At 36.3% G+C, this 17,479-nt stretch overlaps 1 protein-coding gene across 7 annotated transcripts in view; it reads right to left on the reverse strand.

Moving 5' to 3' along the window:
• Positions 1 to 17,479, reverse strand: part of TENM1 (teneurin transmembrane protein 1) — a 794,330-nt gene that overhangs the window by 472,828 nt on the left and 304,023 nt on the right. For all 7 annotated transcript variants that reach the window (XM_032329990.1, XM_032329993.1, XM_032329991.1 and 4 more), the window contains one exon: positions 15,976 to 16,032. In XM_032329990.1, coding sequence (XP_032185881.1) covers positions 15,976 to 16,032 — 57 coding nt within the window. The remainder of the gene's footprint in view (positions 1 to 15,975; positions 16,033 to 17,479) is intronic.

Genomic DNA, 17,479 nt, shown 5'->3' on the forward strand with positions numbered 1-17,479 from the left:
AAAAGAAAAGGTAGAGCCAGGTAAAACATACTGGGATTTTTGGGGTTGGAAGTGAATATTGCAATATTCTATAGCTATGGTTCAGATTAGGCCCCTCTGAGGAGGAGACAGCTGAATAAATGTTTGAGGATGTATGAGAGTTAAATATGTGATACCTAGAGGAACCGAGTTCCCAGCACAGGAATCGGCTAGAACAAAGTCCTTAAGGCAGATGTGTGCTGGAAGGATTTTGTTTTGGTCTGGTTTTTTGGAGGCCGACAAAGATGCCAGTGTGGCTAGAACACAGCTAACAAGAGGAAATGCAGAAGGAAGTAAGATAAGAGAGAAAGCTAGATCATGGAGGGCAAGTTAGACCACTGTAAATATTTTATTCTGAAATGAGCCCTTGCAATAGTTTCAGCAGAATTGACTTTCATTTTAAAAGGATCACTCTGGGAAACAGAGAACTGTTAGAGGCTGCTGAATTAAGCAGGTAGCAGATGATGGTGGCTTGGATGAAGGTGGGAGCACTGGAGTTGGTAGTAAAGGAACAGTGTTTGCTGAGAGTGGATTTAAGTTACAAGAGCAAGAGAGTTTTCAGGATGACTCCAAGATATTTGGTCCAAGCAAGTGGCATCAATTGGGATAGGCAAGTCTGCAAGTGAAGCAAGCCTGGGGTAGAGGGAAGATTAGGAGTTCGGTTTTGGACAAGTAAAAATTAAGATGAATATTAGATAGTGAAGTGGTATTATCAAGTAGGTAGTTTAAGTTGGATGTTGGAAGTCTTGGCTGAGAGATGAATTGGGAACTCATCAGTGTATTAGATAGTGTCTTAAGCCTCAAGAATGGTCTGAGATCACCAAGTGAGTGAGTGTTAATGAAGATTCTAGGACAAAGACTGAACACTGGGTCCTCGAAAACATTAAAGGGTCAGAGAGAAGAGGAAGACTCAGCAAGTAAGATAGAGAAGTGACCACTGAAATAAGAGTAAAATGAAGAGCACGGTAGCCCAGAAGCCATGTGAAGAAAGCAGAGAGAAGTCACACATTTAACAGGGAGTGGGATACTCCCTAATTTTATACTTCTTTTGTTTTGGTCCTTGTTTAGCAGTGGTAACCCAGGTTATGAAGCACAGGTAGAAGATAAAGGTTTGGATAATTTCACAAGACTGCCATTTTTTTTTTTACAGTAAAAGTTATTAAACCTTTACAGAGAAAACTCATATAGGCCACACAATCAATCTGGCTGTAGAACTATTTCAGCAGATATAAACTTGCCAAGGAACAATGAAAATAAAGGATCAATGATCTTAAACTAGTTTTGCACTTACAGACATCAAAATGAAAATTTTTTAAGTGCGATTTTCAGATAATGGTGGCTAGAAGAGAGGAAGGCAAATCATAAGAAACTCTTAACTCTAGGGAACAAACTGAGGGTTGCTGGAGGGAAGGTGGATGGGTGAAGTGATAACTGGGTGATGGGCATGAAGGAAGGCACTTGATGGAATGAACACTGGATGTTATAGGCAAATGATGAATGACTACATTCTACCTCTGAAACTAATAAAAAAATAAAATTGAAAATAAAATGTCAAAAATACGGACTTTGGTGAATAAGGAAATTTTATTTAAAATCAACCACTTAGCATAATAGCCATTTGCTCATGGAAACACAACTGGGTGTACACTTTTGAAATTGTTAAATGGTAAATACATGTTTTTTATTTCAAAGGAAAACAGCACGGTGTATGTTACATGAAAGGTTTGGAATTTGCAGCTGCCTTTTTGTTTTAGAACTGCTAATTTTGTCTGAGAAATTTGAAACAAAACTACTGGTCCACTGGATAACCAGGCTTCCATGCCTTCTTTCCTGGGTAAGACAGAAACTTGATCTCCAAACACAGCTTTTTCAAGAAAAGTAGAGTACGCTCTTCCACCTATAGAGCTCTAATTTCATGTTGACAGTCAGAATGAGCAAGTGACTTAATAGTAATGTAAAGACCAAAATGTTACCCTCAGTCTAATAGATTTCTCACGTTGTTTTTAGAAAGAACACACACCAAAAAAAGCTGTGTTAAAGAAATAAATCAAGAGCTAAATCTGAGGATTGCCACAAAGGGAATATTTTATAATCCTATGTTTATAGGGAAGGAGGTTTTTTTTTTTTCCCCATTTCTTTGAAACAATGGAAAGAGCTCTAAGTGGCAATTATTGGTTATTTTAAAATGTAGTTTGGAAAGTAAGTGAGTTGCATTTATTCTGTTCTGATATCATTTTCATTTTATTTAGTTTTTAATTATGTTAAATAAAAAAATTTGAAAACATAGTACAAAGTTCTAAAGGTACAAAAGAGTGCATAGAAAAACAAATCTCTCTCTAACCTCTGCCCCACAGTCACCTAGTTCCCCTCCATAAATGTAATCAGAATTATCCATTTATTGTGAATACTCCCAGAGAAATTCTATGTATATAGAAGCATATATATATATGTAGCTCCATTAAAAACTACACACCAAGTGTAGTGTGTGCTAGACATCAGTTTTTAAATTGGAGGTTGTGACCCATTAGTGGGTTATAAAATAAATATGCTGGATCACAATTAACACTACAAAGACATGAAATAAAATGGAATAAAAAATGTCAGAGGGTTTGTTGTTCATAGTAAGGGTAGGTATTTTCTTATGAAACTTTTGTTGCTAATTTTTATTTTTATTTATACATTCATTACAAACTAGGTCACAATGTAAAAAGTATTTCTTACTGAGTGACAAACAAAAAAGCTACTGCTGTACACAATGACTGAAACCCTCTGGTTTTTGTTTAATGATGTATGTCGAAGTTCATTCTCCTTTAATACACAGAATTGTCTCATTTTATTCACGTTAAATTATTTATTAAAATATTTCATATATCTAGAAAAGGGTACAAAAAGATATAATTTAAACACCCATGTACCCACCACCACTTAGTTTAAGAAATACAATGCTGGGGCGCCTGGGTGGCTCAGTGGGTTAAGCTGCTGCCTTCAGCTCAGGTCATGATCTCGGGGTCTGGGATCGAGTCCCACATCGGGCTCTCTGCTCAGCAAGGGGCCTGCTTCCCTCTCTCTCTCTCTCTGCCTGCCTCTCTGTCTACTTGTGATCTCTCTCTGTCAAATAAATAAATTAAAAAAAACCCAAAAAACCAAAAAACCAAAAAACCCTCTGACTTTAGCTCAGGTCATGATCCCAGGGTCCTGGCATCCAGCCCTGCATCGGGCTCTCTGCTCAGCAGGGAGCCTGCTTCCCCCTCTCTCTCTGCCCGCCTCTCTCTCTCTGCCTACTTGTGATCTCTGTCTGTCAAATAAATAAATAAAAATAATCTGAAAAAAAAGAAATACAATGCTCCAAGTAAATAAATAACAAACAAATATGGCATCAACAGAGTTAAAATAGCCCTACACAATTCTTCCTAAACCATTCCTCTTCTCTTCCTGTCACGTATATCTCCTTCTTTGTAAGGCTGTAGAATATTCCACTGCATGACTGTACCATAAATTATTCAAGAAGTCTCTTACTGATGAACATTTTCTCCATATCTTGATTTTTTGGTATTTTGGACAATGCTAATGTAAACATCCTCATACATATCACTGCATATTCATTCAATATCTATAGGATAAATTCTGTGAAGTAAAACTGCTGAGTCAAAGGAGGTAGACTTTTTGCTAGATTTTGCTAAATTTCCTCTCATAGAGACTCTATTTATACTCCTATAATCAATATTTCATACACATTTATCAACAAAGCATATTATTAGCTTGTTATTACTACTAATGTGAAAGGTGATAAATAATAACATATGGTTCTATTATGCATTTCTCATAGGAGTGAGGTTAACATTTTTTAAATGTTCAAGAACCATTCTTCTTTCCTTTTCTATGGGCTCTATCAATTGTTTTTCATTTTACTGTTGGAGCTTTTTTCTTATTGACTGTAAGTACTTCTTACATTAAGAGGAAATTAACCCTTTGCTCTGGATGCTACAAATATAGCATGGCAAAATTTTTGTTTATAGCTTGTTTTCACATCCTGTATCTAGAAAAGCTTCTCCTATTCTAAGATCAGGAAAAAATTCTCCCATGTTTTTTTCTAGTAATTATTTTAATATTTATTTATTTTGGTGTAGGAAGTGAGATAGAGAACCAATATTATTGTTTTGTAGATAGCTACCTAATTGTCCTAACACCTTTTTAAACAATTCATGTTTTCCTGTTAGTGACATGCCATCGTTAAAATATTCTATATTCCTGTCTATATTTGAGTCCATTTTTGGGTTTCCTTTTCCATTCTAACACTTTATTTATTCATATACTAGCACCACACTAGTATAATTAAAATGAACTTAAATATATTTTAATAACTGGCAAACTTACTATCACAACATTATATTTTTTCCCAAATATTTTCAAAGTGTTCTCACTTGTTTGTTTGTTTTTAATCTGAATATCAGAGCCAGTAACTCAAGGCCAACTGATACTTTTATTGAAGCCATGTTAGAATTAAAAATTAATTTGGGGAGAATTTTATGATGCTGAGATTTACCTTCCAAGAACAGGACATGGCTTTCCATTTGAGTCATTTCATGGTCGGGGGGGCAATAGAATACATAATCAAGGAAAGGGGAGAAGATAAAAAAAAAAAACAAGCCTGTCATAATAACTATAGATAAAGAGGAAACTGAACAACTCCTAAGAAACTACTTTGTGCACCTCTTTGAAGATACACTTGAAAACCTGGTTAGAGGGGCGCCTGGGTGGCTCAGTCGTTAAGTGCCTGCCTTCGGCTCAGGTCAAGATTCCAGGGTCCTGGGATCAAGCCCCGCATCAGGCTCCCTGCTCAGCAGAAGGCCTTCTTCTCCCTCTGCCTGCTGTTCCCCCTACTTGTGTGTGTGCTCTCTCTCTCTTTCTCACTATCAAACAAATAAATAAAATATTTAAAAAAAAAACCTGGGTAGAGTGGTTGGTTTTATAGGAAAAGTATAAATGCCCAAAACTGGCCTTAGAAGACAGAGAAAAATCTAAACTTTCTGGTTAATGCAATAGAAACGAAATTGCCAAAGAACTACCCAAACCAAAAAAAGTAGCAGAATTAGTTTCATAGGCAAGATCTGCCAGTCTTTTAAGGAACATATCATTTCAGTGCTCCGTAAATATTTTCAGAGCATAAAAAAAGTGAAAGCTTCCAAATCTTTAAAAACTTTTTGGGAGCAAGAAAAACTTTGCGATTTAAAGCGGAAAAAGGATTCCCAAAATATAGCTAAAAACCAATTGTACTTGTGAATATTGAAGCAAGCTTCTTGGAATAACTGGGAAACAAGGTCCAGCAATAGAGTAAAAGAAAAATACCCTACTACAGAGTGCAGTTCACACTAGGAATGCAAGGATGGTTCACTATTGGGAAATCTGTTACTCTAATTTACTCTATGAATAGATAAATCATATGAAAAATTGCTTAGATGCTAAAAGGCATTTAATAAAATCCAGAGTTGTATTTGATAAATACATACTATATACTCTCTGTAGACACTGTTCTAAGTATTTTACAGATATTAATGAGTTTAATTCTCACAATCACTCCATGACTTAGGTACTAATAATATCCGCATTTACATATGTAGAAATTGAGCTATAATGAAGATAAGTAATGTCATTTTTCTAGTAAGTGGCAAAGCCAAGCTTCAAATCCAGGCAGTCTGGTTCCAAACCCTTGCATTTAACCACTCTACTATACTGCTGACCACCAATTTTTCATAGAGATTCTTATTTAAATATACCTATATATTGATACAAATCTACTTTCTTCTATATTCTATTATATATGCTATTATAATTATTATGCTATAATGATATATAATTAAATGATATACTTCATTATAATTATAAATGTAATTATAATATAAATAATTATATATAATCACATATATAAATATAATTATTTATAATTTAAAAATATATATGATTCCATAGCATGATGTCATGTAAAATCATAAAACCCAATTTTATTCTAAGTGAGGAAGCACTAGAAGGATTTCTTGAGTCAAGAGCAAAGCAAAGATGTTCACTTTTACCAACTACTTTAAAATTTTTATATATTTATTTGACAAAGACACAGCGAAAGGGGGAACACAAGCAGGAGGAGTGGGAGAGGGAGAAGCAGGCTTCCCGCTGAGCAGGGAGCCTGATGCAGGGCTCAATCCAAGGACCCTGGGATCATGACCTGAGCCAACGGCAGACACTAAACGACTGAGCAACACAGACACCCTGACATGTAATTTTAAATACACAGTTTCATTTTTTTCCCTTTCATTGAAAAATTGGCAAGAAATATTTTAAAGTAAATCACCTAGTATAAGTGAGTGAACAATGAAACTGCTATTTTCATGCTTTGCTAATGCGGAGCTATGAATTCAGAAATAATTTCATAATATGTATCTTGGGTCTTAATGTAAACATTATTGAAACCAGTTATTTTTGTTGTATAAGCCTATCATAATAAAGCAGAACAAAGCATAGCTTTGATCACAAAGATGTCTATTTTAACATTTTTATAGTAATGAAATACTGGAATTCTCAATATCCAAAAATAAGGTAGAGTTCCCTCCCACAGGCATTGGCTTTGGCTTAAAGTCACCAGCTGAATTCAGATGTAATAAGAGTCTATCTATGTAATAAGAGCCTATCCTTTGAAGCTTTGAAGGCAGGCACTGACTTCTCCTCTCTAGCTACGAAAGTCCTAGCTGGCATCATCTTTCAACAGAAGATTGTTTTGTCTTCATTGAAAATCCATTGTTTAGTGTAGCCACCTTCATGGATGATCTTAGACAGATCTTCTGGATGACTTCCTGCAGCTTCTCCATCAGCACTGGCTGATTCCCCTTTGCTCTTATGCAGTGGAGATGGCTTCTTTCCTTACCTCATGAACCTACTTCTGCTAGCTCCAAACTTTTATTCTTCAGTCTCCTCACCTCTCTTAGCCTTCATAGAATTGAAGAGAGTTAGGGCCTTGCTCTGCATGAGACTTTGGCTCAAGGGAATGTTGTGGCTGGTTTTGTCTTCCATTCAGACCATTAAAACTTCCTCCCCATCCGCTATAAGGCTGTTCTGCTTTCTTACCATTCATGTGTTCAGTGGAGTAGCACTTTTAATTTCTTTCAAGAACAACTTTTCCTTTATATTCACAACTTGGCTAACTGTTTGGTGCAAGAGACCTAGCTTTCAGCCTATCTTGGTTTTCAACATGCCTTCTTCACTAAGTTTAATCATTTTTGGCTTTTGATTTAAATGAGAAATGTGATACTCTTTCTATCACTTGAACACTTAGAGGCCATTGTAGTTATTAATTGTGCTAAATTCTGTACTGTTATGTCTTGGGAATAGGGTAGCTGGAAGACAGGGAGAGAGATGGGGGACTGTCCAGTTGGTGTAACAGTCAGAAGACACAACATTTATTAAGTTCACCATCTTATATGGGCATGGTTTGTGGTGCTGCAAAACAATTACAATAGTAACATCAAAGGTCACTGATTATAGATCACCATCACCAATATAATAATAATAAAAAAAGTTTGAAATTTTGAACCAAAATGTGACACGCCGTAGAAAAAAATGGTGCCAACAGACTTGCTTAAAGTAGGGTTGCCATAAACCTTCAATTTTTACCACACATGGTATCTGTGAAGCACCAAGATATGCGTGCACTGTCATTTATTCCTAGTGAGTATATGCTCAACCATATTTTTTCTTACATTTCCTAACCTCTTAATCTACTGGGGCACCTAGGTGGCTCAGTCCATCAAGTGCTTGACTCTTTATCTAAGCTCAGATCTTGATCTTAGAGCCCTGAGTTCAAGATCTGCATTGAATTTGAATTTAAAAATTCATACATTTTTTAAAAAAATCTATTGATAAGCTAATTCTGTGAGCACATTAACTCATTTTAGCTTCTTTCATGTTATTTAATGTACTAAAGAAGTAAGTGGTTAAACAATAAAGACTAATAAACAATTCTAATTTACTTTAATATCAACATTATTCATATTATATTTAACTTCTTTTACATTCAAGTTTGAGTTCATGTAAATATATCCATGATGCATACCACATGTATACATACCAGACATTTAGATTATTTGTGTATAGATACTTAGATTCTAATTCAAAGTTAAAATAAATTTTCAAGCAATTTGTTTTTAGAATTGGGGACATAATGTTGATAACTACTTCTATATCTGCCTATCACCTATCCCTCCTTCTACATGTACTGTCAGAAGTCATAGAGTACAGATGATTGAATTTGATCACTTAAAAATACACACACACACACACACACACACACACACACACATCCTATGAACCTATTTCAAAAGGCTAATGACAAACTAAGAAACAAGCATAATATATGACAGCAAGGATTTTTAACCTTAATATATGAAGTGTTCTGGAAAAATAGTAAGAAATGTAAAAATTCAAATAGAAAAATGGGTGAAGAATGTCAAAAGACAATTCAGAACCAAGGAAATGCAAATGATTCATTAACATATAAAAAGATACACAGGGTCCCTCATCAATAAAATGCAAAATAATAGCACAAGAAGATACCATATTTCATCTAGCAGATTACATATTAAAAATCTTTTATATCACTGTCAGTGTTGATAAGGACATGGGAAAACAGGCACATTGGTAGGAAGATAAATTGGTTGTTTAAGGGGGAAATTTAGTAATATCTAGAAAAAAATGCTCAATGTACATATCCTTGACCCATCATTTCCACTTCTACAAAATTATCCAATAGGTGTGCAAAAAGATGTGTATAAAGATGCTAAGTGCAGCACTGCTTTTAATAACAAAGCATTGGAAATCTACATGTCCATGAATAAGGGAACTGACTAAATAAATGATACAGAAACAGAATATTACACAAGCATTAAAAAGAGTGAGACAGATCTATGTATTACAAATATGGGAGAACGTCCAAAATAGAATATTAACTAGAAGAAGTTATTAGGCTTTTTATAGTATGTCCACCCATTTGTACATGTACAGAACATCTGGGGAATGATACATAATACACTGTTAACACTGGCCACCCCTCAAGAGTGGCACCTGAAGTGTAAGAGGGAGAAGGATTTTTTGCTTTAAGCCTGTGTTTACTGTTTCAATTTTTAAGCCATCCTCTGATAGTACTTCAACACTACAAAAAATACTAGTTAAAATAACCTACAAAAAAGAAAATATGAGCTCATTATATCTAACTTTATAATGGTTTGAATTTCAATAATATCAAAATTGTTTTCAGTTGTAAGATTATCACAGTCACCACAGAAGTGTCTTACCCACACATAAAGTAATCTCAATGACTTACACACTTCCTGTGATCGTGTAACATCTCCAAAGGAGCCATTACAAAGTCAACTGTGCTGTCTTATACATGCCTAATGGGTCCAGCAGAGCCATTAGGATGTCAGTTATATGGCAAAGCTCCTGCCAAAGCTATTACCAAGTCATTGCATTGTTTCACACACTTCCTTTGACATTCAGATGGTTCCTGAGGAACTGTTATCATTGCTAGGGAAGTGTCCTGTACAACTTACATTACCAGGGGAAAACAAAAAACCAAAGGAAAGAAATGTAGAACAAACAAACCAATTCCCTCCATTAAATGCACATGAATGGCCCCACATGGTCAAATATCAGAAGGAATGACTCCTCATTTGGGTATAACTATTGCATGTCATTCAAGAAACCCAGGTGTTAGGCTGGCTATTTTTTCACAACTCCTGCTGTTCTGATGAAACAATTTAGGGTCTGAGAACACCATATGCATGGCTATGATGGCATGGTGTTTATTGGTAGCACATGGTATATTACCAGGTTTCTGTGATATGCAGTACAGAAACAACAGGGAGCAGTACTAATGGATTATTTTTGGCTATTATGGGATTATATCAGATAATCCCTTACCTGTAAAGTTCCTGACCAGCATATAGGGATCTCAGCTGCCCAACAATCATGGAAATCGACAGGGCTTCTGCGTAGTTGAAATCCCAGTTCTACCTTAAGGGGCTACTACAAAGACCACAGAAAAACAATGGTACAAGTGATCCTTCAGCCACGTCTGAAGTACTTCATTTAATTTCTTCTCACAGTCTTCTATACTTGGCAGAACAAGATTGTTGGCTACTGAAATGATGTATTATTGAAGGTAAGACAAGTGCATGGCATGTTACCCAGATGGAAATGAGGAGAAAGTAGGCCAGACCCTCCTAGGCTAGAGATTCCTGGGACGCTAGATATTTCAGAAGTCACTTGGCAGGTCTGGTTAATCCTTGCCAAGAGAGCCTTCACCTGGAGGCACCTACCCCAGATTATGCACATAATAAATTCTTGCTGAGTGATAGAAAACCACCACTAACACTGACTGCGTGCGTAACATATGTCAGATACATTGTGAAGAGCAGTATATTAATTTTCTCTCTTAATCCTCACAAAAAAACTACAAAGGTGATGTCTCCACTTGACAAAGAAACTGAGGCTTGGAGAGCTTTAGGTATCTGTTCAAGGACACACAGCAGGTAAATGGCTGAACCAGAGTACAAACCTAGGTCTACCTTATACTATAGACCATGTTCTTAACCACATACTCTATAGAGAGCAAAATTTATTTAGATTGCATTAATATAACCATTTTTACTGTGATAAATGGTTTGAGATCACTTGCATTCTCACAGCAAACTGCACCTATCTTTATCACAGTATTGATTGGATTATATTAAAATTAGCTCCTTCTCCTCTCTAATAGAGCCATTTGGATATATGTGCCCACTTGACTGACTGTCCTGCATTGAGAATTGCTCTAAGAACCCAATGGGTGGGTTCCTACAAAGCAACATTTGTATTACTGACCTCATTCCCTTGGTATAGCTGATGGGTCCAGTGGCAGATATCTGACTCAGGCTGGGAAAATTATCCTGCCTCCTTGGAATTTAGAAATGGCACTGAAGGGCACCTGGGTGGCTCAGTGGGTTAAGCCTCTACCCTCAGCTCAGGTCATGATCTCAGGGCTCTGGGATCAAGCCCTGCATCAGGCTTTCTGCTCAGCAAGGAGCCTGCTTCCCCCACCCCCCATCTCTCTTTCTTCCTGCCTCTCTGCCTACTTGTGATCTTTCTCTCTTTGTCAAATAAATAAATAAAATCTTTTTAAAAAAAATTTTTTAAAAAGAAATGGCACTGAAAATTATCAGGTTAATTTCAAATTCTCCCCTGAACAGAAGATATACAAACTGAGGGATTGTGTGCAGTTTTAGGTGTGTCTTTAAAATGGAGATTTAGAGGAAATCAACCTGCAGAGGCAGGAAGGAAGGAACTGTATTCAGAAGCAAGAGGCAAAGTCCAGGCAAGTCTTCTGATCTAATTCCTTCCTGCTGTCTAGTCACTCTTGCCCTGGTGCCATGAAGCATTCTCATGCTCTTTTAGGTAAATGTGGTTTTTTCTTCAAGCTATGTCAAGTTGGTTTCTGTTCCCTGCATTAACAGTGATAAATGATAATGAATAATCCTAACTAACAGGGCCTCAATCCCTCATGCTAGACTGTATGTTCTTTGAGATTGGGGATTCTATACTGTTCACCTTTTACCATATCCCCAGTCTCCCGTACAGAGCTTAGCAGTGAGTAGGTACTCAATAAATATGGCTTGCACAGGAATATCATTATAAACAAGAATATAGCTATACATTTCTTCATGATTTACAGATCATTTTTGACTTACATGGGGTTATGACCTTATAAACTCATCACAAGTTGAAAATATTGTAAATCGAAAATGCACATAATACAGCTAACTTACTGAGCACCATAGCTTAGCCTACCTTAAACTTGCTCAGAACACTCCCATCAGCCTACTGTTGGGCAGAATCATCTCAAAGAAAGCCTACTTTATAATACAGTGTTGAATAACTCACATAATTTGTTGACTACTGTACTGAAAGTAAAACAAAACAAAACAACAACAAAAAAACCCAGAACGGTTATACCGGTGCAGAATGTGTGTAAGTGTATTAGTTGTTTACCTTTGTGATCAAGTGGCTGACTGGGGGCTGTGACTGCCACTGCCTAGCATCACGAGAGGATTGTACCACATATCACTACTCCAGGCAAATATCAAAATTCAAATTCAAAGTAGAATTAATACTGAATGAGTATTACTTTCTCACACCATAAAGTCAAAAGCATGTAAGTCTAAGCATTGTAAATTGGGGACCATCTGTATACTTTATTAGTTACAGGTTTAAAATGCTTTTTCTTTGTTTCTCTCTATTTAGCTTCTTGATATGCAATTTCATTTTCACTTTTTATAATCCAACTGTTTCATTTAGGCCATATGTGAAAAACACATTCTTGGAAATTGATTACCCAAATTTAGCTGCCCATATCGTTTATTCCTCCAGTCTGAGGTATAGTCAAATGTAATTATGAGGGGTACCCTAGTTGCTGAGGTTGATACTCAAGCAGGACTGCAGAATCCTTCTAAGAAATGCCCACTGGATCACCTGTAGAGGCAGAACTGTGTTTTAGAGGACCAGAGGTTTGACCCACCAGCATTTCTATCCTTGTAAGATCAAAGAAGAGCTACAAAAATATATTGCCTCTCGGTTTTATTTTTTTCCTCAGGGCAATGTTGGTAGTAAGGTGAAAAGGGAATGGTGAAGGGGTAAAAATGAATAAAGAAGTATGGTTGATAGCAAAGGGTCCTGCTCACAGGCCTCAGGATGAAGCTAACTTGAGTAAATCTGCATTTTTCCTAAACAGACCATTAAGTATCAATAGACAGTTTACTCAGGACAAATCTGAGGGAATGGAAATAAACTCCATTAGTGTTCCGATCACCCTATGAAAGCTGAGAAATCTGGATGCCCTTCTGCTACCCTATGTTCTCCTTCCCTTCCCCTTTGCTTCAGGCAGCTCAGTCCAAGAGTATCAGTGTTAAAATGGACGGCTATTTATTTTAATCCCTCATACGTTATAGTATGTCAGAGACTTAAATTCAATTAAGGGTAACCAAATAGAGTTTGCGAAAATGAGAAAAAATTAAACATTTTGAAAGGCTTAACCAATTAATGAAATGAAAGATACAAGTCCTTATAGACATGATTTTGAAATATGAGTAGGATATCCAAGTGATAATCTAGGATGGACAGAATTGAAAGCATCCTTGAAATCATGTCTCAGAATCTGTCTCAGTTGAATAACTCACCCAAATTAACAATTTCCCCCAATCTTCACTTTTCTCCCACATTTATAGGAGTGAGGCCTAAATTGTCCTAAGCTGGTCTATGATATTTGGGCCACTGTTTCATCAATAATCTCCAAATCAGAATCTACAGGAGGACGGAAATGAAAGAAAGAGTCACTGACACTAACTGAGGCACAGGGATGGGGTGGCATGGAGTCTGAAATAGTAAAATACATAAATCTTAAAAATTTATGCCATTTTACTCTTTTCAAATATAGTATATACAAAGTCAGATTAATGAAAAAGATGCCCTGCTAGGCCTCCTTCCATGAATGGATGAGATCAATGGGAAATGAATAGCAACATTTGCACAAAAAAATTAAGTTCCATTCATTGAAAATAACTATTTCTTCAAATTAATATGCTTTTAGAAAAACCATTTATATATTTTTTAAAAGATTGTATTTATTTATTTGACAGACAGAGACCACAAGTAGGCAGAGAAGCAGAGAGAGAGAGGGAAGCAGACTCCCTGCTGAGCAGAGAGCCCGATGCGGGGCTCGATGCCAGGACCCTGAGATCATGACCTGAGCCGAAGGCAGAGGCTTAATCCACTGAGCCACCCAGGTGCCCCCTGATAGCCATTTTCTTTCTTTTTTCTTTTTAAGATTTTATTTATTCATTTTACAGAGAGAGATCACAAGTAGACTGAGAGGCAGGCAGAGAGAGAGAGGGAAGCAGGCTCCCTGCTGAACAGAGAGCCCGATGCGGGACTCGATCCCAGGACCCTGAGATCATGACCTGAGCCGAAGGCAGAGGCTTAATCCACTGAGCCACCCAGGCGCCCCAACCATTTATATTTTAATCTTAACTCAAACCTCCTCTGTGAGAACCTAGGGAAATGTTGAAGACTGCTCACACCTGGTTATAACTGACTGAAAGTTTATAGAGTCAAATTGGTGAAATCGTACTATAGATCATAAATTAAGATTCTAAATTGTATACTCTTTATTGAAAATTAGTAGTAGGAGTCAGAGTAAGATGTATAGAACTCTCACCAAGAAGGAAAAAGTTATATAAGTTCACATTATATGTGAGTCAAGGAAGGAAAGAAATGGCTATTTGGAAAATAATCAGTTGCAATTCAGAAACCAGCTAGTTAAGTGCAACTGATTATTTTCTAAATAGCCATTTCTTTGCTTCCTTGACTCACATATAACAAGAGAATCTATTTCGCCGAGTGATCAGAAGATCATATGAGATAAAGATACTAAGTGTTGTTTGGAAATTGTGTTGTGCTGATCAATAATAATAATGAACATTCAAATTGTACTTACATGTTACAAATATTATTCCAAATCTTTATATACATCAGTTTATTCAATCATCACAAAATCCTCATGGTAGACATTAATATTATCCTTATTTTACAGGTGATGAAATTCGGGCACAGAAACTTTATAGAACTTTCCCAGCATTACACAGCTGGGATTCAAACCTAGGTCCCCTGGCTCCACAGTCCAAACTTATAATCACTATGCTCTACTACCTCTCAAAAGTTGAAATCATTCTTAGAGGTACCTATTGGGCCAATAGAGTCTCACAGTGAAGATGAGTTTTTAGCAGACTCAATCATTGGTTTTCCTTAGCAGCCCAGCCCAATTTTGTGATACTCTATCCAGTTCCTAAAATAAACCATAAGGAAAATAAACCTACAAGGAAAATAAAGGATGCATGTCCTTTACTCCTGTGTCTTCCAGCTCTGTCTCAGTAAATAGTATTACACTGTCAAGGTAGACAGATGGTTGATTAGACCGAGGGTCAAATGAAACTGAATAGTTTCATTCTTGAAAGTCCCTAATACATCCAATGAATAAGACACAGTGATACAGTATAGTGGCTCCCTCCAATCATCAGTTCTCATGGTGGGGGGGAGGGGAGGAGAATATACATTTTAATAAAGCTCATTCTGATATATCTTTCTTTGATCCCTTTCTCCCGCCACCTTCCAATTTCACGTCATTGCCTTGTTGTCAGATATGAGAATTGCCCCTCCCCCTCGAGAGTTTGATTTGCATCATAATCATTTATAAATATTGCTTTCTTTCATGCCTCGGGAAAAGAGGCAAAACCTAATGAGCGCAACGAAGACAAAAGTAAAAAGGACACCAATACTCCTCACTGAAAAAATGATACAATATAAACAGAGGTTTACAGGGAAGAATGAACAACATTTCTTTCATTAAAGGTGCTATTTATAATTGATGACATGGATATAGCAGGATTCTAAACCCAAGCCAGAGCATCTGAAGAAAAGACCAAAGCCATTTGCTAGGTGTTGTAAAGCTATGACAATATCTGAATTAAATTAATGACTACAGCCATGCAAAAAAATCATAGATAACGTAGGAAATCATAAGGCCAAACGCAATTCGTCTTGATTTAAGATCTACACCTCCATGCTAAATCAATGTTTCCTCAGCTTGGATCTTATCTTTTCCTTGTCCGGCGCTGTTGCCTCACCTCTTCTTCACTACCAACACACACACATGAAGTTTTCCAGAGAAATGCAAACCAATAAGCAGCCAATGAACTAATCTTTGACAGGTTAAATAACCAGCCCCGTGTGTTGTTTGTCGGGGGGCAGAGTTCCACTTTGTGGGATGGGTATCAGGGATGGGGTGAGGTAAAAATAATCAGTGGCCAAATATTTGGATAGACTTACCTTGAGTAGACCCAGCTTGAGCCTCCATGTCGCAACAAACAGGAGAGAATTTAAAACCTGTAATATTAAACATTTTACGAATTAATCTTTATCCAATGTATCTGGGATTCTTCAATCTTTAATCCCCACCCTTCATCTGGTAGTATTTTTTTAAAAGCAGATTCAATGAAATATGATTCATATATCATAATGTTCACCTTCTTAAAATGTATAATTCAGTAGTATTTAGTATTTTCACAGAGTTCTGCAACCATCACCAATATATTGATGAATTATTCCATTACCTCAAAAGAAACCCCATACACCTAGAGTCTTATGGAAATGGAAGAATGGTGGAAATCCATGGAGAAACTTCTTTCATCTTAATGTTTTAATGCAGTGAACTGCTATATAACTTCGTATGTCAAGATAGACATGAGGTACAAGAAGTCTTAGTGATGTAGATCATCTAACATCCTTTTTACATAAATTTGGTCATTTTTTTTTTCTGTTTCACAGCTGAAGCCCAGAAAACTTTAGAGACTAATCCAAGGTCTCATTACTTCTATCCTAATGCTCTTTCACTTATATGACTATGCATACATAGATCACCTATGTTCCCTTCTCATTTCCATAATTCACCTTCTACACTCTTGGCCAAAGCCAGCAATACATACATACATACGTACATGAAAATAAACTAAAAAAAAAAAAATGAAGACTCCAAGCATACTTGGTGATATTAAAAATGTTATGGTCTAACATAAAGGAAGTTATATTCTAACTAGTGGGTAAATGGTCATTCCTGATTATACCATTGTAGCCAGGGTCCCCTATGGGCTGAACAAGGCAGAGGACAGAATAGAAAAAGCTGTAGGTATAGGGTGGCTGGCTACCGCTTTGTCACCTGAGAAAACACTAATTAGCCACTGCTAACAGAGGAGACCTGTGGTCACAATAATGGGACCTATGAAGTTTATACAAACAGAATGAAGAGCACAGACTAATGTGTTTAATAAGCATTAATGTGCTTTTTACGAAAGGATTTTGTTCTTCAGTAGGGACAGAAGTAAAATAAATTAACCTCTTCTCACCAATTCAAAAAGACAAAATTTTTCTGTTTCTAAAAGTTCTAAAAAAAGAATATATAATAGTAATTTAATGATATTGGTATTATTACTAAGTGTCTGGCAAATGGCTGAAGTTAATCTACCTTTTGAGCTTTTTTTTTATTGTTTCAGTCTAACCTGGTTAATTTGAATCTGTCTGTACATTTGACAGGTTAGTCCGAATTAAAACAGAAAGCATATACAGAACAAGCTTGGTATACAGTCATTCATCTCCTTGTTTATATGTTGATGTAAAGCCAAAATACATGAAATGAATACTTTCTGTAATAAATACCACTAGTAGTGCACTGGAAAATAAAGATGAAAAAAAAGGTGAGTAATAAATACGACATGCGTAATATCGATGATGACATGAGATTATTTCCTTTGGGGGATCACCAGAAATAACAAGCATT

This window comes from Mustela erminea, chromosome X, assembly GCF_009829155.1.
Source record: "Mustela erminea isolate mMusErm1 chromosome X, mMusErm1.Pri, whole genome shotgun sequence".
Lineage (NCBI taxonomy): Eukaryota > Metazoa > Chordata > Mammalia > Carnivora > Mustelidae > Mustela > Mustela erminea.